Here is a 25303-nt window from a genome sequence, read left to right as displayed (position 1 = left end):
GCAAGGAGCCAGGTACGCCACCAGCAAGCCCATCTGACATCTATGTCCCCACCTCACAAAGAGGGATTCACACCGCGATCTGAGGTACAGTGGTCTCCTCGGCTCTAGACTCTCTTTAATAGCAACCGCCACCCTCCACCCCTACCCTGGGCCTCGGCTGATGGAATGCACGGAAACCCGGTGGGCACATCTCGACCAGGGCACACCTTCAGTGCCCAACCAGGTCTCCGTGCGCCTATAATATCCGCGCACCCCTGAATCAGATCATGTATTAGGGGCCTTATTGGCCACGGACCGTGCGTTGCATAACATCAGACGCAGGCCCAGGCTCTGAGGGTCTTGACCATCCGGGAACGGGAAAAGTCAGATCGGGCACGCGATCGCCTGTAAACATCGAACGCGTGACCCCTATGTTGATACGATCCCCTTCCGCCATATCTGCCCCTCCCACTTACCGTGCAAATAGACTCACCTCACACAAAGGAACACACTCCCCCATAACCTCCGAACCCATTTGATAGTCGCCACGAGCATGCGCTTGAACTGGTTTCCTCCCGACGGGCTACCCCTCACCCACCCTAACCCTCCACCCCACCCAACACTACCTCCCTCCAACCCAGTCCCGTCAGTTCCTACCCCCCCCCCTTAAAATTCCCATTAAAATTCCCTTTAAAAACCCTATTAAAATAATTAATTAAAAATCCCCTGAGTCTCCTATTTTTGGCATGCCATCTCTCGGGGTTCCAAAACCCGTCCTCAAGATGGACCCTCGATAATGTGGAGGGCCAGACCCGCGAGAGAGGGGAATCTCGCAGGGCAAGAAGGTCAGCCGCTGTAAATGTCCGCATGATAAAAGTCCGGCAAACGGACCCATCCTGGACCTGTCAAGATGGAAGTTGACGCACCAGGAGTTCCGAGTAGAAGACAGACGGGATATAGGTCTTGGGCGGTAGATGAACAAACCGCCATGATTAAGTCAGAGCTCCAACCCCTCTTCTCCAGTCCCGAGGGGTGGTCTATGGGCACAAAGGGGGGGGGAGAGGATATAGTCCTACAATAGTCAAGCTAGGATTGTCCAGGACCATCCTCAATTCCCCCACTGGGGACCAAAGGTCTTCAAACGATCCCCTTGCAGCCAGCCCATGGGCATCCTCAAAGATGGTAAAAAAGGTGCCTACATGGCCCGTGATCGTCCTTCAAGTTGACAAAGAGGACGAAACACGCGCCTAGTGGGCCAAGCTAGGGAGTTGAAGTCCACAAGTCTTAAAGGGACCAAGGTTGGAGACCCCTGGCCTAATCAGTCTCCTGCACCACAGCGGGTAGGAGCGTTTTTGCCCTTCCCGGGCTCGGGAGGGTTTCCTCAAGCCTCCGGGAGGGCGAAAACAGCCTTCCAGGCTCTGGAGGCCAGAAACAGGCCCATTTCCAGCCTTCCCGAATTTCCAGTAGGTCTGTTTTTTGCCCTCCCTGAGCCTCCATGCACACTCTGCACTTACCTGCATCCAAAATGGGCCGCGTGGGGACATCTGGGAGGAGCGGGGTGGGTGGGGCCAGCCAGGAGTGGGATTTGGGGCTTCTCTGAACTGCACAAAATCTTAGCTAGAGGTTCTCCTGAAACCCTGCAAACCCCCAGAAGCCCACCCCTGGACACTACCACTTCCCTCGCCTCCACGAGCTTCCTGAGCTGCATAATCCATCACTCCAAATTTTCCCAAGACCCTCCTTTAGCTCTCAGCACTGATGGCCCACCATAGCATGTCTCACACCATAGCATGTCTCACTCCACTCAATTCTTCCAAGCGTCTTCTCTCCCTCCATACTTCTGCTACTGCTTCTCATGTCGCAATATCTTCCACTCAGCCAACCATTTTGTGTTTCCCCACACACACAAACTCCTAAGTTCCCCATTTGTGCTCAGAAGAAAAACAGCTGTATTTTGTTTTCGTGCAAAGAGCAAAAAAAGCTTCGTTGTATTTTGCGCGTAATGCAAAACGTCCAAGCAGCCACGGGCTTTCTGAAGTCAGCTACTCCGTTCACAGGCCAGTTTGTGAACGGAACAATGCTGACATCCTTAGGCTCGATCACTTTGAAGCTAGACGTTTGGGACTGCCTTGGGCAACTAAAAATGCAGATAGTCCTTAACTTACAACCAGTCATTCAGGAACCTTTGAAGTCAGAGCAAAGCTGGAAAAAAGCGACTTGCAACTGGTCCTGGCACTTAATGAACATTGCAGCATCCCCACAACCGCGTGATCAAAATTTGAGCACTTGGCAATTGACATGCATTTACAAACAATTTACAGTGTGCTTTAATCCTCTGATCACCTTTTGTGGCCTTCCCAGCCAGTTTCTGACAGACAAGGCAGTGGGGGAAGCCATATTTCTTTAACTACCCTTTGATTCACTTAGCAACTGCAATGATTTGCTTAACAACCATGGCCAAAAATATAAACTTGGACGTGACTTACTCAACAACCACTTTGCTTAGCGACAAAAACTCCGGTCCCAATTGTGGTCATAAGTCAAGGACTATCTTGTGGTCTTAAGGACTACCTGCATTGGAGTAAAGGAAGATTTCAAATTTTCATTCCCATTTGAATCAGAGGAATAGGACAAGAAAATCCTGATCGTGTTACCTAGTTTGGTAACGAAACGTTCAGAAACTAAATTGAAACAAGCTTGAAGAGTCAAACGGCTGCCAAAACCCACTTGATCAGTGTTCAAATCACCAGAATTGGAAGCAGTATCACCATGACATGCTGGGATTGTAAAATTGCACATGTAATATAAATTTTCCGGCCCTGCAAATCATATAGGCCGCTTCTCTTCTACAGCCGTCGTCTTACAAAACCTCTTCCAGAATCCCTGCGGCGGCCTGCACAGTGAAGGCTGCGATAGAGATCTGTCTCTTGACTTCTTTCCAAGCTTTCTGTGGATCTGTCCTGCTGCCTATATCAAACAGAGCATCATAGATCCCCGGGAATGACATCCCTGCGTATTTGTTGCGACTGCTTGGAGCAAAAACGACGTGTCTGCAGAACAAGAAGACAGAGGCAAAAAAAAAAAAATTAGCAAAGTTGCGCAAACTTAGCAGAACCGAAGAAGCTTTCCTGGATGCGAAGCGAAATGTTTTTGTTGTGACCCAGGCCCAAGTAGGTAGTAATAAACTTAGTTCGTGGAAAAGCAAACTTTATTCGAACAGCTGGGAATTACTTCATTCCCAGCGTCGTTCAACTCAAAGAAAAACAAATGACTCCCAAATACAAATTCTTCAGTTATCTTACAAACCTTAGTCCAATTAGGCAAACTGCCAAAGGCCCTTCCTGGCAAATGTCCAAAAGCCACAAAAAGCAAAGACATACACAAAGCAGAGACCGCAGCTACAACGTTGTTTTCCGGCAAGCTGAAACACCGGTGCTGTTCTGTTATTATGGCTTATGGGAGGGGCCAATCATCTCTTGGCCCTACTCCCGAGTCGTCCTCTTTGCTTGAGCTGCTCTTGCCTTCTGGCAGCTCTTCTCATGCGTGCATTAGGAACAGGCTCCTCCTATTCCTCTGCCTCACTACTATCAGCCTCTGGAGGCTCTGGAGTCCCGATGGCCCTGGCCTCACCTCAGCCTCATCGCTCTCCGACTCCATTGCCAGCTCCATAGGCTGCTGACGGACCACAACAGTTTCCAAGGAGCTGGAGGGGGGACCCAGGAAAAGTCCAAGTGCCTTTTGAAAAGCTCCTTTGGAACGTTGTGCCTGAATGGCGAATCTTAACTCTAAATGTCAGGCTTTTAAAGTACCTTCTGCGAAAGCTTGCAGGAGCAATGTTTAGCAAGGTGTAAGAAAACATCAGGACAGCCTGAAACATCCGTAACAAAACTGCCCGAAAACAAAATGTATTTTTTAAAATAGCTTTACCTTATATCACAGAACAACGTACACTAGCTGTTTCCTGAAGCTGTATCAGCAAGAACTTCACAAAGGGAACTTGTCCCTTATCCTCGCAGAAGAGATTATATTTTACTGAAGCTGTAGTGGCACAGTGGTTAGAATCAAAGGTGGTATTTGGTTCATATTCGGACCGATACAGGCGAACTAGTAGCAGAAATTGTGGGTGATTTATGACCAGTTCTCACATTATGACCATTGCAATTTCCCCACAATCGTGATTAAAATTTGGGCATTTGGTTACCGGCATAATTGCTATTTGTTCCATGGTGGCGCAGAGGTTAGAATGCGGTATTGCAGGCTAACTCTGCGCACAGCATGGAGTTCGATCTTGACCGGTTCATGATGGAATCAGCCTTTTGTCCTTAGAATAGAACAGAATAGAATAGAATAGAATAGAATAGAATAGAATAGAATAGAATAGAATAGAATAGAATAGAATTTTTTATTGGCCAAGTGTGATTGGACACACAAGGAATTTGTCTTCGTGCATATGCTCTCAGTGTACATAAAAGAAAAGATACAAGATCAGTAAAATGAGGATCCAGATTGTTGGGGACAATATGGTGATTTTGTAAGCTGCTTAGACAGGGCTGTAAAGCACTATGAAGCGATAAAGAAGTCTTTAGAATTAAAAGAAAAAGATGTTTCGGAATATTATGCGGTTTGGGAAAAGTGCTATAGGTGGATAGACAACAGAAACAAAAATATTTATTTTGTTGTTAGTTGTGAAGTCGTGTCCGACCCATTGCAACCCCATGGACAACTTTCCTCCAGGCCTTCCTGTCCTCTACCATCCTCTGGAGTCCATTTAAACTCATGCCTACTGCTTCAGTGACTCCCTCTAGCCAGTTCGTTCTCTGCCGTCCCATTCTTCTTTTGCCCTCAGTCTTTCCCAGCATTAGGCTCTTCTCCAGTGAGTCCTTCTTTCTCATTAGCTGGCCAAAGTATTTGAGTTTCATCTTCAGGATCTGGCCTTCTAAAGAGCAGTCAGGGTTGATCTCCTCTAGGACTGACTTGTTGGATCGCCTTGCAGTCCAAGGTACTCGCAGGAGTCTTCTCCAGCAGCAGAGTTCAAAGGCCTCAATTCTTTGGCGCTCAGCCTTTCTTATGGTCCAGCCTTCACAGCCATACATTGCAACTGGGAAAACCATAGCCTTGACTATATGCACTTTTGTTGGCAGGGTGATGTCTCTGCTTTTTAGTACACTGTCTAGATTTGCCATAGCTTTCCTCCCCAGGAACAAGTGTCTTTTAATTTAAGGAAATAAAAATATAATAATATTTATAAGGAAGTTGAGGATGTATATATATGAATATAATGTAGATTTTACTTGAACTTTTAATCCAAAACATATAAAAATGAGACTGTCTGTTTGACTTTGTATTAGAGTTATGGTAAAAGGTTGACTCAGCCTTCCATCCTTTATAAGGTAGGTAAAATGAGGACCCAGATTGTTGGGGGGGGGGCAATAAGTTGACTTTGTAAATATACAAATAGAATGAGACTATTGCCTTACACACTGTAAGCCGCCCTGAGTTTTCGGAGAAGGGCGGGATATAAATGTAAATTAAAAAAAAAATTACAATAAAAATTATTTATATATATATAAAAGAGAGACAGGGCTGTTAAGCATTATGAAGCGATATATATAAGTCCGAATGCTATTGCTATCGCTATTTGCAACCTACCCAGCCAGCTTCTGGCAAGGCGAGTCAATGGAGAAGCCGGATTTGCTTGATGACCTCATCATTCACTAAACAACCGAAGTGATCCATTTAACAACCAGGAGAAAAGTGACTGCAAAATGGGGTGCAGCTCCTTTTAACCACCACTCACCAATAAAAATTCTCTGTTGTAAATCGAGGACTGCTTGTGACACGGCAAAAAAAGTCGTGTGTGACTAAGTCGTACTTAGCAAAAAGTCTCAGAGGCTTTACCTGTAGAATGGTCTGCCTGGCAAGCCAAGAGGATCAATGAAAGCTCTCTCAAGAAACATCAACTGGTCATTCATGCGCCGTACGGCAATGGGGCTGCAGCAGATAGAAGACAGAGAAAGGTATCAAACACCCCTGGACTATTCAGGATATCATGTTTCTCAACCTCGATGAACTTTTAAGATGGGTGGACTTCAACTCCCAGAATTCCCTAGTCATACATGAATTCTGGGAGTTGAAGTCTATTACACAGGGATGAAGCACCGTGATCACTGGTGGGATTCAGCTGGTTCTGCCCAGTTTGGGCGAACCGGTAGGTCTGACTGCAGTAAGCCCCACCCACTTGCCCAGACTTAATGCCATCCTATTCAGCCATGTTTTTGAGGTCATGCGCATGTGCGCGAGGGGCACGGGCGAGTCAAGAGCATGCATGGAAGGCCAAGCATGCGGGAGACACGCACGCTCACATTTGCAAACCGGTAGGAAAGATAAGTGAACCCCATCTCTGACTGTGATGCAAGCAAAACATTCTCCTAAAGATGAGCGGATGAATGATTATCAATAACGCCAATAAAGTTGCATTAACTTTTGCAGAAATATTAAACTTACTTATTCATGTCAAGCTGTGAAAGCCTGCGGTGAAAAACTGGTGCTACAGATGCAAAATGATTCACGGCAGAAAACAGGGCGTCTGCGAACAGAAAAGTTGCACCAATGAGCTTCAAGCTTTGCGATTTCTCTAGTTTAAACGAGATCGAGAAAGATGGCCCTGCACAGCTTCTGGAATTCATCTCAACACCATCAAACGAGCTCTGTTCTGGGTCAGATGACCAAGAGGGAAGAGGGAGGGAGGCTTAGGATAGGAGTTAGCAATGGATTGAGCCCGTGCCCTACAGACTCTCCTACAGGCATGCATGGCGGTAGGAGAAGGGGTGAAATCCAGCAGGTTCTAACAGGTTCTGGAGAACCGGTAGAGGAAATTTTGAGTAGTTCAGAGAACCAGTAGTAAAAATTCTGACTGGCCCCACCCCCATCTATTCTCTGCCTTCTGAGTCCCAACTATCGGGAGGAAATGGGGATTTTGCAGTAACCTCCCCCGGGAGTGGGGTGGGAATGAAGATTTTGCAGTATCCTTCCCATGCTACACTCAAGCCACGCCCACCAAGTCATGCCACGCCTACCAAGCCACGCCCACAGAACCGGTAATAAAAAAATTTGAAACCCACCACTGCTTTGGTGGACAGAATGATGGTGATTAGAAAGCTCAAGCATAAATTTATGGATTCCGAGTCCCGTTCAAGAGAAACCTTACCAAATGAAACTTGGTACTTCTCAAGTTCTTCTTTGTGTTTCTTGGCCTGGTCATAGATTTCATTGGCGTAGAGTCTCAAGGCTTCTGCATAATCCTGACAATGGAGGGGAAGGACTGGAGAATCTGAGAGCTCATAGACCAGGCCTGCACGTATTTGAGCCACAGTGAGCTGTTTCTGGAAAGAAGGGTCGTAAAACCGCTTGACCAGTTCAAAAGTCTCGTAGGTAGTGTGGTATACAGGATAATTACTGTATTTGTCCACTTTCTGTCAAAAATAAATAAATAAATGAGTCAGCAGGATGAAGTCCATATTCAGCAGCAACGTTTCAAATTTCCATCCAGGACATCTCTTCAAAACCAGAGCATCCCAAATAATCAGACTGAGATGTTTTTACTTTAATTTTACTTCAACTTTAAAACATTTGTGGGAAGAAATATCCATCTGGTTCAGTTCCAAGCCGGGAGAAAGCCAATGGAGACAAAATGGAGGCTGGAGGCTAATTTGAAAGAGGGTCCATTTATAGATAAAGCAGAACAACCAAGCACGTGTGATTCTGGGCAGAATGAAGTTGAGAGTGGGTGGCTTTTATACCTTCTCTTGGGCTTTGAACTTGAGCTTCCTGTTCCTGTGCAAGAACATGTATTCCGTTGTAGGGGTTATGTAGGGGTCATAGCTGGCTCTATAGGTTGTCTGAACTAAGTTTGGTCTGCCCTGAGATGATGCAATGAAGGAGCTTGTTTTATGATAGAGGTTTAGGCAATTCCTATTATGGCTTAACGGCCATGGTTTGGATCTTGAGTGAAGGCTAATCCTGTCACTCTGCCTTTGTTCAGACTTTACTCCAGAGAGTAATGGATTACCAAATCTGGATTTCTAAAAGCTGCCCCAGATCAGTATCTGCTTGGGCCAGAGAGCTGGGGCTCTAAGTTTCTGTCTCCCTTAAGATTTTTTATTACTCTTTTAGGGGAAATATTATATTCTGCCTTTTTAATATTTAAAAGGACCATCGCTGTGATGAAGTACAGTCATTGAACTGACGTTTGGGAGCGATAGATCTTAGATTAAAGCAAGATTTTGCCGCAATTTGGATCCACTTAGCTCTGATGAAGCCATTTTTAGAAGCTCTGTAGAATGTTAAACCGAGTTTTAATGACTTTGCGGGGCCTCTTGGCAGTTTATTGAACTGTTCAAAAATGACACAAAAAAAAAAAAAACACCCCCCTCCCTCCCCCAGTCTTGCTATCTGCTATGGGTATGTAAAACCACCAATGAAGGTTGGGATTGGCTTGTACCATTTGCTCCCGAAAAAGGCGCTTGCTACGAACTCTGTCAATCAAGGAATTTTGACTGAAAGACTGTAGGAGAAGAGTCTTTTTTTGTTTTTGTTTTGTTATGGTATCCACCCTTTGGAACATCTTGCCACCAGAGATGAGATTCATCCCTTCTGGTCTTCTGGAAGGGCCTTAAAACCTGGCACTGCCAGCTGATTTGGAATCCTGATAGCCTACACTGGAGATGTTTGAGTAAGAGAGATCTTGCTCTCTTACTGGAGTAAGAGAGAAGATCTTGTTTCCTTTCCATCCATCCCCTTGACTTTTAGGAACCCCGGTGGCACAGTGGTGAGAATGCAGTAATGCAGGCAAACTCTGCCCACAGTCTGGAGTTCGACTCAGGGGCTCAATGTTGGTCGAGGACCCAGATTGCTGAGGACAATATGCTGACTCTGTAAACTGCTTAGAGCAGGGGTCTCCAACCTTGGTCCCTTTAAGACTTGTGGACTTCAACTCCCAGAGTCCCTCAGCCAGCAAAGCTGGCTGAGGAACTCTGGGAGTTGAAGTCCACAAGTCTTAAAGGGATCAAGGTTGGAGACACCTGGCTTAGAGAGTGCTGTAAAGCACTAGGTGGCGCTAGATAAGTCTAAGTGCTACAGCTATTTTCATCTCTATTTAATTCTTATTCATTTTAACTATTTTTTATAGTTTTATCTTTTTTTAGCATTTTGTAAGCTGCCCAGACTTGCTCCAACAGGTAGGTGGCAAATAAATTTAGGTGGCAAATAAAGTTAGGTAGGTGGCAAATAAATTTAATAAATAAATTAATATAGTTTAATAAATAAATGAATACAGTTTAATAAATCAGTGTTAGAGAATTGTCTTCTGCTGAACCATCCTCCAAGATCTACATGGTTCTGATTCCCCTTGCCGCAGAAGAGCCCTATAGATTTGGCTGCTCTACCAAGTTCTGGGGGACAGAGTGATTCATAATGCCCTTGGTGACTATTTTAGAATAGAGTGGGAAGGTACCTTGGAGATCTTCTAGTCCAACCCCCTGGTCAAACAGGAAACCCTATACCGGGAGTATCAAACTCGATTTCACTGAAGGCCACATCAGGGTTGTGTTTGACCTTGTGGGAGGACTGGGGGGGGGGCATGGCCGGGGGGGGGCCACGTGCAGACCCTTGAGCTCCATTTTTGCTGGCAGAGGCACTGGGGGCCAGTCCTTTACTGTTTCCAGGGCAGCTCCGTGAGCCAGATCTAAGCACACCACGGGCTGGATCCAGCCCATGGGTGTTGAGTTTGACACCCATGCCCTATACCAGGGGTCTCCAACTTGGCAACTTTAAGACTTGTGGACTTCAACTCCCAGAATTCCTCAGCCAGCACCCCTGCCCTATACCATTCCAGTCAAATGGCTGCCCAATCTCTTCTGCAAAGCCTCCAGTCTTGGAGCATCTTCTGAAGACAAGCTGTTCCACTGATTCCTTGTGGAAATTTTTCCTCAGTTCTACGTTTTATGGAATCCGTTCTTCCCCACTGTGGTTTTTGACCCAGTTGCCGCTTTAAGTTACTACATTTCTGTTTTTAATCTCTACTCCCTGTAGATCACTTTAAGAGTGGCTTCAGTGATTCAAGCAGCTAAGAAATAAGATTCACGGAATAAAATAACCGCTCTTTCCAGAAGCTGTTGGTGACAGCTTTTGAAGCAAGCAGTTCGGCTTACCCGGTTCTTAGTGTAGCGGACTCTGCCAGACGCAATCCCTAATCTTTGAAAGAAAGCTTCAAAATCACTGCCCGATCCAAGCTTGTTGATCCTAGCCAGATAGGAGAAGGAAGGGGAGAATTCAAGATTTAATCTTCTTGTAACGTTTGGCACTTTTATGTTGGGGATAAAAAGAAGAGATCTAGGCAGATGAGTTAAGCATAGCAGTGGTGTTCCCAAGATGGCGGCGCACATTTAAAAAATAAATAGATCTGGTAGTTATATTGTGCCAATAAGAAATTTGCAGCATATCTGGAGACTGCTTTGGAGCTGAAGTATCTTATTTTGGCCCCTACCTCCAAAATAGAGGGAAAAAAATAGACCAATCTGAGGAAGCAATTGGATTTTTAGATCTTAAAGCTTAAAGCATTCATTTTTCCTCTTAAAAGTCCTCTTAAAACACCTCAGATATGTATTATGTTCGTGTTTGTTATGTCTTCTTGTTGCTTTAAAAAATAAAAAGTATTTATAGACTGAAAAAAACAACACAGTATGTCACAATGTGCCATGTGATGTGATCGAGTTTGACACCCGTGGTATAGATTGTGTTGAGGTAGATCAGGGGTCTCCAACCTTGGCAACTTTAAGACTTGGGGACTTCAACTCCCAGAGTCCCTCAGCCAGCAAAGCTGGCTGAGGAATTCTGGGAGTTGAAGTCCCCAAGTCTTAAAGTTGCCAAGGTTGGAGACCCCTGAGGTAGATGGTTATTTCATCAACAGTAGTTACTCTTCTGATAGATTGTATTGTAATTTGCATATTTTTTCTTGTTGCTCACGCTATAGGGACTTCTCATAGCAAATTGCTTTTCCTTAAATTAGAACACAAAAGTTGCATGTATACAACATACATAAATTCCATATGCAACTTGGGGAAAAAAACACTACCTCAAATAAAAAAAGAAGGGGCAGTAGGAGAAGGCAATCTGAATTTCCCATTTCTGAGAAACGAACCATTTCATAACCTCTTCTAGATTAACCGAAGCTGAACAAATTTCTCTAACTATGGATTCCTGCCAGGGGTAGTATCAGGGGTGGGTTCTACTTACCTTTACTACTGGTTTGGAACAGGAGTGCGTGTACATGCTTAAGTCCATGATGATATTCGGGCGAATGGGCGGAGCCTCCCGCCGCTTTTATTACCGGTTCACAAGAACCAGACCGAACCGGAGCAACCGACCACTGGGTGGTATTCACTAACTTTCTGTTGTGTCTCGCTCGCTTTCCCCGCAGCCGGGTCCCTCTTATCTCCTGCCGAATACTGAGGAATGTCCTGGCATGCCTCCAGGCCCCAGCCCTGGCACCATGCCCAGACAGGCCGAGCAAGACGAAGGGCCTGACGTGCCTCCAGTCTCCACCGCTGGCTCCATGCCCAGGCAAACGGAGCAACTAGACCCCTCCCCCTCCCCCACAGCATGTGAGCCTGAGGAATGTGAATTGCCAACAGCTGGAGCCTGGAGAGATCCTCACTTCAGGAGAATTGATAGGCGGCGTCAGCAAAAGGAAGGGAGGGGCAGGCCTGGATAAGTGCTGAGTCATGGAGCCACACCCCATGGCCTATATAAAGGATCTGCTTTCTGGCATTTTCTGAGTCAGGCAAAGTCTAACTTGGATTGCTGAAGTCACTTCCTGGTCTCCTGCCTGCCTTGAGAACTCTGATAGGACTTTGGCAGAGCTGCAGAGGCACGCTTGATATGGACTTCCCCGACCTGGCCATCAGCGGAGGAGTGGGACACAACACTTTCCCTACTGATCTGCAAATGTGTGTGTGTGTGTACGCGTGCATGCTTTGCTAGCACATGCCCTATCCACGCATGTGCCCAGCCTTCTGCAGATGCGCTTTGCTGGGACGCCGCCTTCCGTGCATGCACTCAGCCTCAAAAACGTGCCTAAATAGGATGGCATAGAGCTGGGGCGGATGGGTGTCCCTCCCCCCGCCCGTGATTTCCACTACCGGTTCGGGCACTCCGGTTTGAATCGGCTGAATGCAATCTCTGATTCCTGCCCAGCTCCACCCCAAAAGATCTCTATAACCCAGCTATTGAATCGGAAAGCTCCTGCTACATCGCCTGAGTTCAGTACTGGTGAACAATATAATGGGTGGCTTCACATAAAATTCAGATTAACAGACTACAATTGCCATCTCTGCAGAGCAGGAGACATTTTAACGAATGAACCGTTTGACAGCTTAACGTGATGACCCAGTTCGCACAACCTGCTGAGACAATAGCTAGGTTTCCCTATGGAAAGTTAAGATCATCAACCAGGCAGATGCATTTAGTACTGTATTTCCTTGAAAATAAGACCCAACCAGAAAATAAGCCCTAGCATGATTTTTCAGGATGCTCGCAATGTAAGTCCTACCCCAAAAATAAGCCCCAGTTATGATAACTGGACTCATTTAGTACTATATTTCCCTGAAAATAAGACCTAACTGGAAAATAAGCCCTAATGTATCTTTTTGGAGCCAAAATTAATATAAGACCTTGTCTTATTTTTGGGAAAACATTGGTATGTACACTTATTATCATCAAGAACATCATGCTCTAACCCAACTCCATTTGAGCCTAGCCTAGAATGTTGCAGGTCAATGTGGGAATAGAAGCACACTGCTTTTAATGCAGATATAAACGCTATAATAGTTCTCACATATGTGCAAAGATCCCCAGGGCAGGCATGCTAATAAGATGTAGATAAGAGCATATCTTACCTGGGCCGCTGATTAGTTTCAGTTGAAGGATCCTTCTCAAGCCAACTCTCATAGAGAGATTTTCCTTCATAGCCTTCATCAGGACTTGAGACCTGTGTATGAAATGAAACTCAATCTATCATCCACATTGTTACTTCTTTAAGCATTTTGAATGGTCTAGATCAATGTTTCCTCACCTTGGCAGCTGGAAGGCGGGTGGACTCCATGGCTGGCTGGGGAATTCTGGGAGTTGAAGTCCATCCACCTTCCAGCTGCAGAGGTTGGGAACAACTGCTCTAGATCCAAGTTGGTTGTGTTGTGGTCCACCAGCAGCTTGCGGAGCTGGCAATGGAGTCCGACAGCGATGAGGCTGAGGAAGAACATGAGCCAGTCCTGGAAGCTGGGGAAGGCCCGGATGAGGGCTCTGCATTGGAGGCAGAGGTCAGGCCAGGGCCATCTGGGAGTGATGTGTGGACTCCAGAGCCTCCAGAGGCTGACAGTAGTGAGGCAGAGGAACAGGAGGAGCCTGTTCCTAATGCACGCATGAGAACAGCTGCCAGAAGGCAAGAGCAGCTAAAGCAAAGAGGATGACTCGGGAGTAGGACCAAGAGATGATTACACCCTCCCATAAGGCTTAAAAGACCAGCAACGGCGTTTGGGCTCTTTGCCAGAAAACAATGTTGATAGCCTTGCTCCTTGTCTTGCTGCATTTATTTCTTGTCGGCATCTTCTGCTTTTGAACTTTTGCCAAGAAAAACATGTGGCAGTTTGCCTAATTAGACCAAGGTTGGTGATAAGACTGAAGAATTGTGTTATGAAGAATTTGCTTTGATATAATTTGGCCTACACTGTGAATAAGTTAATTCTCAGCTGTTCTAATAAAGTCTATTCGTTTTTGAACTAATTGCGTCTACTGCTACCTACTTGGGCCTGGGTCACAATAGCTGGTTTGAATGTTTACCCAACACAACCCAAGACATTCTTCTGGGTTACAAACTAAACAGTAAGTTGATAAAACAAGAAGCGTTATCAAAAGCGACAGCCAAAAATAAAGGAGGTGCCTCCGTTATTCATGCTACCATTTTTATTGTGTGCCCTTGACAGTATGTGCTTTCCACAAACTAATATTGAAAGCTCTGTGCATTGAGCCCTGGTGTGACGCAGTCATTAAAGTGCAGTAATGCAGGGGAACTCTGCATTCCCACAGCCAGGAGTTCGATCCTGACTGCCTCAAGGTTGATTCAGCTTTCTATCTGAGCTCAGTAAAATGAGGACCCAGACAATATGCTGACATTGTAAACCACTCAGAGAGTGCTGGAAAGAGTGGGCTGGCCCCAGAGAGTAGGATGGGAATGGAGATTTTGCAGCATCATTCCCCCAGGAGTGGGATGGGAATGGAGATTTTGCAGTATCCTTCCCCTGGAGTGGGGTGGGAATGGGGATTTTGGAATAACCTTCCCCCAGGAGTAAGGAGGGAATGGGGATTTTGCAGTATCCTTCCCCTGGAGTGGGGTGAAAATGGAGATTTTCAATATTATTTCCCCAGGAGTGGGAAGGGAATGGGGGATTTTGCAGTATCCTTCCCCTGGAGTGGGGTGGGAATGGAGATTTTGCAATATTGTTCCCCCAGGGGTGGGGTGGGGTGGGAATGGAGATTTTGCAGTATCCTTCCCCTGGAATTTATTTATTTATTTATTTATTTATTTAATCGTATTTATATACCGCCCTATCTCCCGAAGGACTCAGGGCGGTTTACAGGCACTTAAAAAACACATAAACACATAAATACAATATAAAAACAATTAAAAAACTTATTCTATAAGCCCGTTAATTAAAATATAAAAATAAAACCCAATTAAAACCCATAAATTTAAAATCTAGCTCAGTCCTGCACAATTAAATAAGTATGTTTTAAGCCCGCGGCGGAAGGTCCGAAGGTCCGGAAGCTGACGAAGTCCGGGGTAGTTCGTTCCAGAGGGTGGGAGCCCCCACAGAAGGCCCTTCCTGGGCGTCGCCAGGCGACATTGCCTCGCTGGCGGCACCCTGAGGAGACCCTCTCTGTGAGGCGCACGGGTCGGTGAGAGGTATTCGGTAGCAGTAGGCGGTCCCGTAAATAACCCGGCCCAATGCCATGGGCGCTTTAAAGGTGGTCACCAAAACCTTGAGCGCACCGGAAGGCCACAGGTAGCCAGTGCAGTCTGCGCAGGATGGGTGTTATGCGGGAGCCACGAGGGCTCCATCTATCACCAGCGCAGCCGCATTCTGGACTAACTGTAGCCTCGGATGCCCTTCAAGGGAGCCCCATGTAGAGAGCATTGCAGTAATCCAGGCGAGGCGTCACGAGTGCGTGGTGACCGTGCATAGGGCATCCCGGTCCAGAAAGGCGCAACTGGCGTACCAAGGCGAACCTGGTAGAACGCTCTCCTGGAGGCGGCCGTCAAATGATCTTCTAGAGACAGCCGTTCATCCAGGAGGATGCCTAAGTTGCGAACCCTCTCCATCGGGGCCAATGACTCGCCACCGATGGTCAGCATGATTTAGCTGACTGTGCGGGATGCGGCATCCACAGCCACTCTGTCTTGGCGGGATTGAGCTTGAGCCTGTTTCTCCCCATCCAGACCCGTACGGCCTCCAGACACCGGGACAGCACTTCGATAGCTTCGTTGGGGTGGTCCGGTGTAGAAAAGTACAGCTGGGTGTCATCCGCATACAGCTGGTACTTCACACCGAAACCACTGATGATCTCACCCAGCGGAATGGGGTGGAAATGGGGATTTTGCAGTATCCTTCCCCTGAAGTGGGGTAGGAATGGGGATTTTGCAATATCCTTCCCCCAGTAGTAAGGTGGGAATGGGGATTTTGCAATATGCTTCCCTGGAATGGGGTGGAAATGGAGATTTTGCAATATCTTTCCCCCAGGATAAGGAGGGAATGGGGATTTTGCAGTATCCTTCCCCTGGAGTGGGGTGGGAATGGAGATTTTGCAATATCGTTCCCCCAGGAGTGGGGAGGGAATGGAGATTTTGCAGTATCCTTCCCCTGCCATGCCCACCAAGCCACGGCCACTAAGCAATGCCACGCCTACCAAGCAACACCCACAAAACCAGTAGGGGAAAAAAATTGAATTTCACTACTGAACTGTACCTCTTTTGTCAGATTATACACCAACTGGTTCAGAAGAGGAGTACAGTCAACCCTCAAAGTGTAGTTGCCTGCAACACAAAAACAGAAATCATTTTGAATCGATGTTAACAGTTCCCTCTCAAAAAAAATACAACCCTTAAAAAAAATCAGATTAAAACATAGCCTCCTCTACTTCAAACTGAATTTATCTACAGGAGCAAACCTTCTCTCTTTCTTGCCCTCCAGGGAATTTTCCCTCCTCTCAAGACGAGTCAAGGCATAAAAATTCTGACAGCTTACATGTAAACAGAAAGATACTTACCTACATATCATGCACAACCATAAAACAACTCCTAGGAGACTAGGTGTAATTGACATCCCTTGACAAAATAAAATACAATAAGGGAAAATACCGGCATCTCTTCTGTTCTAAACCAACTCCTAACATTAATTTCTGCATTTGGATAACTGGAATGTAGTTTTATACAGACGTAATCCTGGAATATGCTCTAAAACAGGGGTCTCCAACCTTGGCAACTTTAAGCTTGGCGGACTTCAACTTCCAGAATTCTGGGAGTTGAAGTCTGCCAAGCTTAATGTTGCCAAGGTTGGAGACCCCTGCTCTAAAATTCATTGAGATGTTTAAATAAAGGTGATTCCTTATGGACTGAGGGCGGGGCATGATGGCTCAGTGGTTAAAGACCATGAGCTTGTAAGCTGAAGAGCTGACAGCCCAGGTTCAAGACCCACTTCAACAGGTGAGCTCCAGTTCCTTGCTCCAGCTCCTGCGTACCTAGCAGTTTGAAAGCATGCAAATCATCATCAACTCCTTTGAATGACCCCATACTCCCTTGAGGAGTGGAGTCTGGGCAACTGAATGGAGTTGGCAAAGTGTTTAATGGCCGGATGCCCTTCCTGTCGCCAATGCGGAGTTTTGTTCAGCAGATATATTCTCATTATGCCCAATGAAAGCATTTCTTGAAAGCATGCAGATGCGAGTAGAAAAATAGGTAGCACTTCGGTGGGAAGGTAACGACGTTCTGCGCACCTTTGGCATATAGTCATTCTGGCCACGTGACCACAAAAATTGCCTTCAACCAACACCAGTTCCCTCAGCCAAGAGTTGAGAATTATTCCCTACAGTTGGATACGACTGACAGGGAAACTTTTCCTTTTTTTTTTTTAACCTTATTGTCGTGTCCCACTCCTCCGCTGACGGCCGGGTCAGGGAAATCCGAATCAGGCGTGCCTCTGCAGCTCTGCCAAAGTCCTAGCAAAGTCCTCAGGGCAGGCAGGAGACCAGAAAGTGACTTCAGCAAGATATGTTTAGACTTTGCCTGACTCAGAGAATGCCAGAAAGCAGGTCCTTTATATAGGCCATGGGGTGTGGCTCCATGACTCAGCACTTATCCAGGCCTGCCCCTCCCTTCCTTCTGTTGCCTCCGTCTATCAATTCTTCTGACGCAAGGGTCACTCCAGTCTGCAGCTGTTGGCAATTGACCTCCCTCAGGCTCACATGCTGTGGAGGAGGGGGAGGGGTCTAGTTGCTCCGTTTGCCTGGGCATGGAGCCAGAGCTGGGGGCTGGAGGTATTTCCTCCTCTTCAGCCTGTCTGGGCATGGAGCCAGGGCTGGGGCCGGGAGGCATACTAGGACATTCCTCCGTGTTCGGAAGCAGATAAGAAGGCCGCGGCTGTGGTGAGATCGGACGAGACACAACACTTATGGATTGAATTGTTATGCATCTTTTGAAAACTTTCAGTGCAGGTAATCCTTGAGTAATGACCATAACTATAATGGAGCCTGGCCACTAGAGTTGTAAGACATGAGGATCGTAATTTTGTGACTTTTTTTTTTTTTTGCTGTGGTGGCTAAGAACATGCCTCAGTTGTTCAGCGAATCAGTGGTTCAGTTTGAGGCAGGTATGTCACTGTGGGACGCTACAAACGGCCACGCTTGCAGCTCAGTTGCTGAGCACCTGAAGTGTGGTCATGTGACTGTGTGGAAGTCCAACTGTCAGAACTTTGAATCCATATCATTAGTACCCTCCCCCCCCCAAAAAGCAGGTCTATTGAAACTTTGAAAGGTGGCTAAGTGACCAGTTGTAAATCAAGGACTACCTATACCAGGGGTGTCAAACTCAAGGCCTGTGGGACGATCCGGCCTACGGGGTGTTTAAATCTGGCCTGTGGAGCAGTGGTGGGTTTCAGATTTTTTACTGCCGCTTCTGTGGGTGTGGCTTGGTAGGTGTGGCAGGGGAAGGTTACTGCAAAATCCCCATTTCCTCCCTATCAGCTGGGACTTGGGAGGCAGAGAATAGGTGGGGGCGGGGGCAGGCAGAACTTTTACTACCATTTCTCCAAACTACTCAAAATTTCCGCTACCGGTTTTCCAGAACCGGTCAGAACCTGCTGAAACCCACCTCTGCTGTGGAGCCACCCTGGAAACAGCAAAGGACCGGCCTTTGATCCGGCGAAAATGGAACTCAGGAGGGAGGGAAGGAAGGAAGGAAGGAAGGAAGGAAGGAAGGAGGGAGGGAGGGAAGGAGATTATAATGAGAGGGAGGGAAAGTCTGAAGGGAAATCCTGCCTTAGCACTTGGCCACCACAAGTACCCCCCACAACATGAGTGATGTCAAACTGGCCACGCCCACCAGAGGTGGGTTTCAGCAGGTTCTGACCAGTTCTGGAGAACCGGTAGCGGAAATTTTGAGTAATTCGGAGAACTACTATTCTCTGTCTCCCAAGTCCCAGCTGATCAGGAGAAAATGGGGATTTTGCAGTAACCTTCCCCTGGATTGGGGAGGAAATGGAGATTTTACAGTATCCTTCCCCTGCCATGCTCACCAAGCCACGCCCACCAAGCCACGCCCACAGAACTGGTAGTAAACATTTTTGAAACCCACCACTGTTGCCCACCCTGGTCACAACCACCTTGGTCACCCTCCGCCCCCGCCCGAGGTCAAACGCAACCCTGATGCGGCCCTCAATGAAATTGAGTTTGAGACCCCTGACCTATACAGTAAACATTACCCCATTTAAGTTTGTAATACCACCACCATCATTAAACAACAGTAACTATAACACTAATCAAGGAGACAACCAACCTAGAACTAAGGAAAAATTTCCTGACAGTTAGAACAATTCACCAGTGAAGGATTTGCCTCCAGAAACCTCCAACACTGGAGGTTTATAAGAAGAAATTGGACAGCCATTTGTCTGAAATGATACAGGGTCTCCTGCCTGAGCAGGGGGTTGGACTAGAAAACCTTCAAAGTCCCTTCCAACTCTGTTATACCTTTAATATCAGTGTCTTAGAAACTTGCAGCACTTGATCAATCTTGCTGGAGTTCAGAAGTTAAGTCGGACCTCCGTTGGTTAGTATCTGGATGGAAAACTACCAGAAAATCCAAGGACTGGAGGATAGATGAAAAGGTTTTTTTAAAAAAAAAAATCGAGAAAGAAGGCGTAGCTTTCCCCACTAATGCCAAGAAAACTCCATGGATGTGTGAACAAGTCTACAAAATCATCAAACATTTAGGCTCAGCTCGAAGGAGGCTGTATTTGAACAGCTAATAATAATCTATTTTTAAAGTGAGCATCTGTTGCTAGGAAGATGTTCAAGCTGACAGTGCTAAAAATGAATTTCCCATTTTTTTTAAATGTGTTTTACATTGGCTAAACTTCAGTCCGCTGGAAGAGAAACGATTCCAATTGTACTTCTTCTTCCCAAAAGAGAAGGGCATTTCGGCAAAACCCCCCCCCCCAAAAAAAACCCTCACAGATTAGGGCAGGGTTCTTATGCTTACCTTACTTATAAGGTGGTTGAGGGATGTTGGCAATCTGTCTGTCATTCTAGCTTCCCACTTAGTCACCGGTTACTTAATTAAATTCAGGGGAGATTTTTCCCAGGGGCTTTCTGCAGATAAGGATCTGCAAAAGATGGAGAGATGCTTATTAGAAAATAGATTTAGAAAGAGAAACTGCCTAAGAATGAGGTAGCCTCAGCCTCTGCATGGTTTCCATGTCTATCAGGCACGAAAGACCGAGGCCACACATTAAGTTTCAATTAAACTAGTTTATTGCTCATGCCTATATACAGGGACGTAGTGGCTAAGACACTGAGCTTGTCGATCGAAAGGTCGGCAGTTCAGCGGTTCGAATCCCTAATGCCGCATAACGGGGTGAGCTCCCATTACTTGTCCCAGCTTCTGCCAACCTAGCAGTTCGAAAGCACATAAAAAATGTGCTAGTCGTTCCCGACTCTAGGGGGCAGTGCTCATCTCCGTTTTAAAGCCGAAGAGCCAGCGCTGTCCAAAGACATCTCTGTGGTCATGTGGCCAGCATGACTGAACACCAAAGACGCACGGAATGCTGTTACCTTCCCACCAAAGGTGGTCCCTATTTTTCTACTTTCATTTTTTATGTGTTTTCGAACTGCTAGGTTGGCAGAAGCTGGGACAAGTAACGGGAGCTCCCCCCATTACGCAGCACTAGGGATTCGAACCACTGAACTGCTGACCTTTCAATCAACAAGCTCAGCATCTTAGCCCCTGAGCCACCGTGTCCCTTCCTAATCCAAGATAAGATTGTGTGTTTGGTCGACTTTAAAATGACCTAATACAGTTACTAAATAATCTGTAGCTTGTTTTAAGGGAAGCTTGAAACACTAGCTATTTTTTTTGTTCCTGTAGTTTACTGATTACAATTCTGGCTACTATAACCCATGATTTGATTGTCGCTTTGGAACTTGTATGAGTTGTGTGTTGCACACATCTCTTAATACAAGATTGGAAAATTGTGACTCTCAAAATATTGCTATAAAGAATAATCTCCTTTGAGTTGAGCCTGAGTCTCATAACTTTGTAAACCCATCCATGCCATTTTCCTGGACGGTATAGAAATGGTGTTACCTTCTTCCAGAATGTTTTTTCAACTTTATGGCCTAGTCCACAGGCCCACAATTTCTTGGTCATCTGCCAGCCAGATCCAATCCTACTTAAGCTTTACAAGATCGCTCAAGGTTGAGTAAGTGTACTAAGGGATATTCACAACTGTGAGGGATCCTTGGTGCTCTCTGAGCTTGGTTGTTTTCTTGCAGGCATATTTCATTACCCTAACTAAGGGCCATGGTGGCTCAGGCTGTAAGATAGCCTGTTATTAAAACACAGCTGCCTGCAATTACTGCAGGTTCTAGTCCCACCAGGCCCAAGGTTGACTCAGCCTTCCATCCTTTATAAGGTAGGTAAAATGAGGACCCAGATTGTTGGTGGGGCAATAAGTTGACTTTGTAAATATACAAATAGAATGAGACTATTGCCTTACATACTGTAAGCCGCCCTGAGTCTTCAGAGAAGGGCGGGATATAAATGTAAATAAAATAAATAAATAAATAAAATAACTAGGTAAATATCATCAGTGCTAGCCTACCAGATATTCACCTTCAATGGAAGAATCAGTGTTGATATAGGCCACAGCCCGTGTCTGAAGAAGTTTGCTGTTCTCCTGCAATTGCAAAAAAATAAAAAAAATAAAAAAATGAACTCTATTACACCCATTATTATCGATCATAAATGAAAAGTGGGGCACTGGAAACTTTCCAAAAGTGGCTGAACTATAATTCCCAGAAACCCCTGTTGCCACAGCCACAGAACCCTGGACTTGAAGTTCAGCATTATCTGTGTGGCCAAGCACTCTTGAGCCCTGACGTACCAATCATGCTGTGCCCTGGTGGCACAGTGGCTAGAAGGAGGCCTCCATGAAGCCTCTTGGGAGCGAAAACGGGCCATGTTTTGGGCCTAGGAGGCCTTCCTGCACTTAACTGGGAGCCAAAATGGGGTGGATGGGGACTCCTGAAAAGGGTGGGGTGGGAAGGGGTGGAGCCAGCCAGCAATTTAAGTACCAGTTCACCCAAACCAGGGGTCTGCAAACTTAGCTCTTTTAAGACGTGGATTTCAACTCCCAGAGTTCTTCAGCCAGCTTTGCACACCCCTTCTGGGACAGAAGAATGTCAGCGTGACTGCTAGTTTGAGACCACCCAGGAGCAAAATACAGGACACAGAGGTTTTGTCATTACAAACAGTGGTTTATATACTATATACAAACACACAAATGGGTAAGCACATACCAGGCGAGCAATCATTCTTCTTCACCTCTACACGGAGAACTACAGTGCAGATACATGAGGAGAATAAGTGATACACAAGGAGAGAGACACGCCCTCTAATGGTCACCCTTATATAGGCAGCTTCTTAAAGGGCAATAACCCTGCTGCTTCATCCTCAGTCTTATAGGAGCTCTGGGAGTTGAAGTCCACAAGTCTTAAAAGAGCCAAGTTTGCAGACCCCTGCCCCAAACCATCCCGAACTGGCTGAATTCCACCACTGGTTAGAATGCAGTACTGCAGGTGGAACTCAAGGAGCTGGTGACAATTATAAATCTCTTTATGGCTTGGGGATTGGATACCTAAGGGAGCCTTTTTCTCCCTTTCTCTGGTTCCCTACAACATATGATAGAGTGGCAGCTTCTGTTGTGTCTGCGCCCCCCGAGCCGGGCCTGCTGTCAGAAAGTGACTTGGACAGTGAGGGAGAAGGGCCGTCAGGACTTACCTCGGGAGCACCGGCTTCCCTGGCTCAGCTCCAGGAGCCAGAAGCAGGCCAGGTGGAAGAGATAATGAGGCCTCCATCCCCTGACTCTTCCCCCCCCCAGGCCATGCCTTCAGACCCAGCTGACAGCAATCAGGCTTGGTTTCGTAGGCAGGAGAGGAGGGAACAACAGAAGCAGGGGTGAGGCAGGCCTAGGAAGTGCTGAGTCATGGAGCCACACCCCACAGGATATAAAAGGCAGCGAGAGCTGCTGTATCTCTTTGTAACAGGCAAATCCACTGATTGACTAAGAGCTGAAGTTTGTTTCTGGGTGACTCATCAGCGTCGTGGAAGATAACGGAGGCTCTTGGCAGACACTGGCTATTCTGCTGCCAGAGCTGATAGTGACGGCAAATTAAGCCATCATTCGGACAGAGGCAACAGAACAGCTTCCTGGTCCCATTCTTGAAGCGATGTCAACGAAAAATTGTTCGTTGGAGCCTCCCCTCTGGAGTGATACCCCACACCCCTCAAAGCTCATATTTCTCCAAACCTATGATCTTTTAAATCAGGACTGTCAAACTCCTGGCCTGCGGGCCGGATGCGTCACGTGCTGGCCATGCCCACGCCCGGTTTAGCAAAGGGGAAAACAGCCTCGATAGGTCACATGACACCGCCGTGATGACGTGAGTTTGACATCCCTGCTTTAAGTGAACCTTGAAGACCTGGCTCTTCTCCTAGGTTTTGGGATGAAGTCTTGTTTCCATTATACAACCAAGTCTTGTTCTTTTGGGTTTCTGCTAGTTCTATTTGCCTTGTTGGGGGGCACCTTATCGGTTGTGTGGTTTTTGTAATCCGCTGTTTTATGCTAAGCATTCAGAGTTGGTCAAGTTGGGCGTCTCTATAAATCGGATGAAAAGAATAAAGCAGTTCTCCGTTTACAATCAGGACCTGAATTTCTGTTGTTAAGCAAGTTGGCCGTTAAGTGAGTTGCACCTGATTTCCGCTACGTTTTTTTGTCACGGTTGTTAAGCAAATTCAGCTTTCCCTATTGATTTTGTTAGAAAATCCGGTGGGCAAAGGTCGCAAATGGTAATCACAAGACCCTGTGACACTGCAACTGTTTCAAATACATGCCAGTTGCCAAGCATCCCAATTTTGATCATGTGATCAAGGGGATCCTACAACAGTCATGTGGGGACCAGTCATAAGCCACTTTTTTCAGTTGTTATAAATCAAGGACCACTTGTGCATAACTAAGACAATTTTAGTAGTATGGCTGTAGCATTACTATTTGTCCTTCTTATTTATTTATTTATTTTTTATTTACATTTATATCCCGCCCTTCTCCGAAGACTCAGGGCGGCTTACAGTGTATAAGGCAATAGTCTCATTCTGTTTGTATATTTACAAAGTCAACTTATTGCCCCCTCCAACAATCTGGGTCCTCATTTTACCTACCTTATAAAGGATGGAAGGCTGAGTCAACCTCGGGCCGGGCTTGAACCTGCAGTAATTGCAGGCTGCTGTGTTCTAATAACAGGCTTCTAACAGCCTGAGCTATCACGGCCCCTGATTATCCTTCTTACTCCCCTCTCTTATTGATAATCATATCTTTATGATTATCATTATTCTGTTGCTTTGCATATATACAGAGTGCTTATGCATCAGAGACAAATTGCTTGAGTGTTTAATCTCACTTGGCCAAATAAACTCTTCTCTTCTCTTCTCTTCTCTTCTCTTCTCTTCTCTTCTCTTCTCTTCTCTTCTCTTCTCTTCTCTTCTCTTCTCTTCTCTTCCCTTCCCTTCTCCTCTCCTCTCTTCTTTTTTTCCCTTCCCTTCCCTTCTACCCTACCCTACTCTCCTCTCTTCTTTTTTCCCTTCCCTTCCACCTTACTCTACTCTACTCTACTCTACTCTACTCTACTCTACTCTACTCTACTCTACTCTACTCTACTCCACTCCACTCTACACTCCATTCCATTCCATTCCATTCTGTGAGGATCAGTCATAAGCCACTTTTTTTCAGTGGTTATAAGTCAAGGACAACCTGTGGATAAACAATACAATTTTATAGAGCCTTTCACTCACCTCTGCCCACTCTGTGGAGCCTAATAATCCAAATTCTTCTGCATCCCAGCTGGCAAAAATGATTGTTCTTCTTGGCCTCCAACCTACGCAAGATAAAATTAAGATGACAGAGAAACCTTAATTCTTTACCCTGCTGACAGCCGAAGATGCAAACCTATCCATGTCTACGGACAAATAAGCTTGAGTTAGTTTAAAAACGAAGCAAATAAATTGTTTTTAGCATGACAAAGGAGGTTTAAGCTGATGGGTAGAAATGTCTTTTTTTTTTTAATTTACATTTATATCCCGCCCTTCTCCGAAGACTCAGGGCGGCTTACAGTGTATAAGGCAATAGTCTCATTCTATTTGTATATTTACAAAGTCAACTTATTGCCCCCCCAACAATCTGGGTCCTCATTTTACCTACCTTATAAAGGATGGAAGGCTGAGTCAACCTCGGGCCGGGCTTGAACCTGCAGTAATTGCAGGCTGCTGTGTTCTAATAACAGGCTTCTAACAGCCTGAGCTATCCACTGCCCGAGGTTTTTGAACTTCCTTTATCTTTGGAAGAAGATTTTGTTTTATTTGTTAGCTTAATTCTGCTACATTTATTGAGCA

The 25303-nt window shown here is 46.0% G+C and overlaps 1 protein-coding gene across 3 annotated transcripts in view; it reads right to left on the bottom strand.

Moving 5' to 3' along the window:
• Nucleotides 1-1261: 1261 nt before the first annotated feature.
• LOC131199881 (N-acetylated-alpha-linked acidic dipeptidase 2-like) overlaps nucleotides 1262-25303 on the bottom strand; it is a 64228-nt gene continuing 40186 nt past the window's right edge. For 2 of the 3 annotated variants that reach the window (XM_058186130.1, XM_058186128.1), the window contains 9 exons: nucleotides 24707-24789; nucleotides 21473-21536; nucleotides 16056-16123; nucleotides 12933-13024; nucleotides 10188-10278; nucleotides 7187-7451; nucleotides 6484-6565; nucleotides 5878-5970; nucleotides 1262-3029 (listed from right to left, as the gene is read on the bottom strand). In XM_058186130.1, coding sequence (XP_058042113.1) covers nucleotides 2840-3029; nucleotides 5878-5970; nucleotides 6484-6565; nucleotides 7187-7451; nucleotides 10188-10278; nucleotides 12933-13024; nucleotides 16056-16123; nucleotides 21473-21536; nucleotides 24707-24789 — 1028 coding nt within the window. In that variant the 3' untranslated portion in view covers nucleotides 1262-2839. The remainder of the gene's footprint in view (nucleotides 3030-5877; nucleotides 5971-6483; nucleotides 6566-7186; nucleotides 7452-10187; nucleotides 10279-12932; nucleotides 13025-16055; nucleotides 16124-21472; nucleotides 21537-24706; nucleotides 24790-25303) is intronic. The other variant, XM_058186127.1, reaches the window with a different exon arrangement.

The sequence above is a fragment of the Ahaetulla prasina genome, chromosome 5, assembly GCF_028640845.1.
Source record: "Ahaetulla prasina isolate Xishuangbanna chromosome 5, ASM2864084v1, whole genome shotgun sequence".
In the NCBI taxonomy this organism is placed as follows: Eukaryota; Metazoa; Chordata; class Lepidosauria; order Squamata; family Colubridae; genus Ahaetulla; species Ahaetulla prasina.
This window is presented reverse-complemented; position numbering and strand designations above follow the sequence as displayed.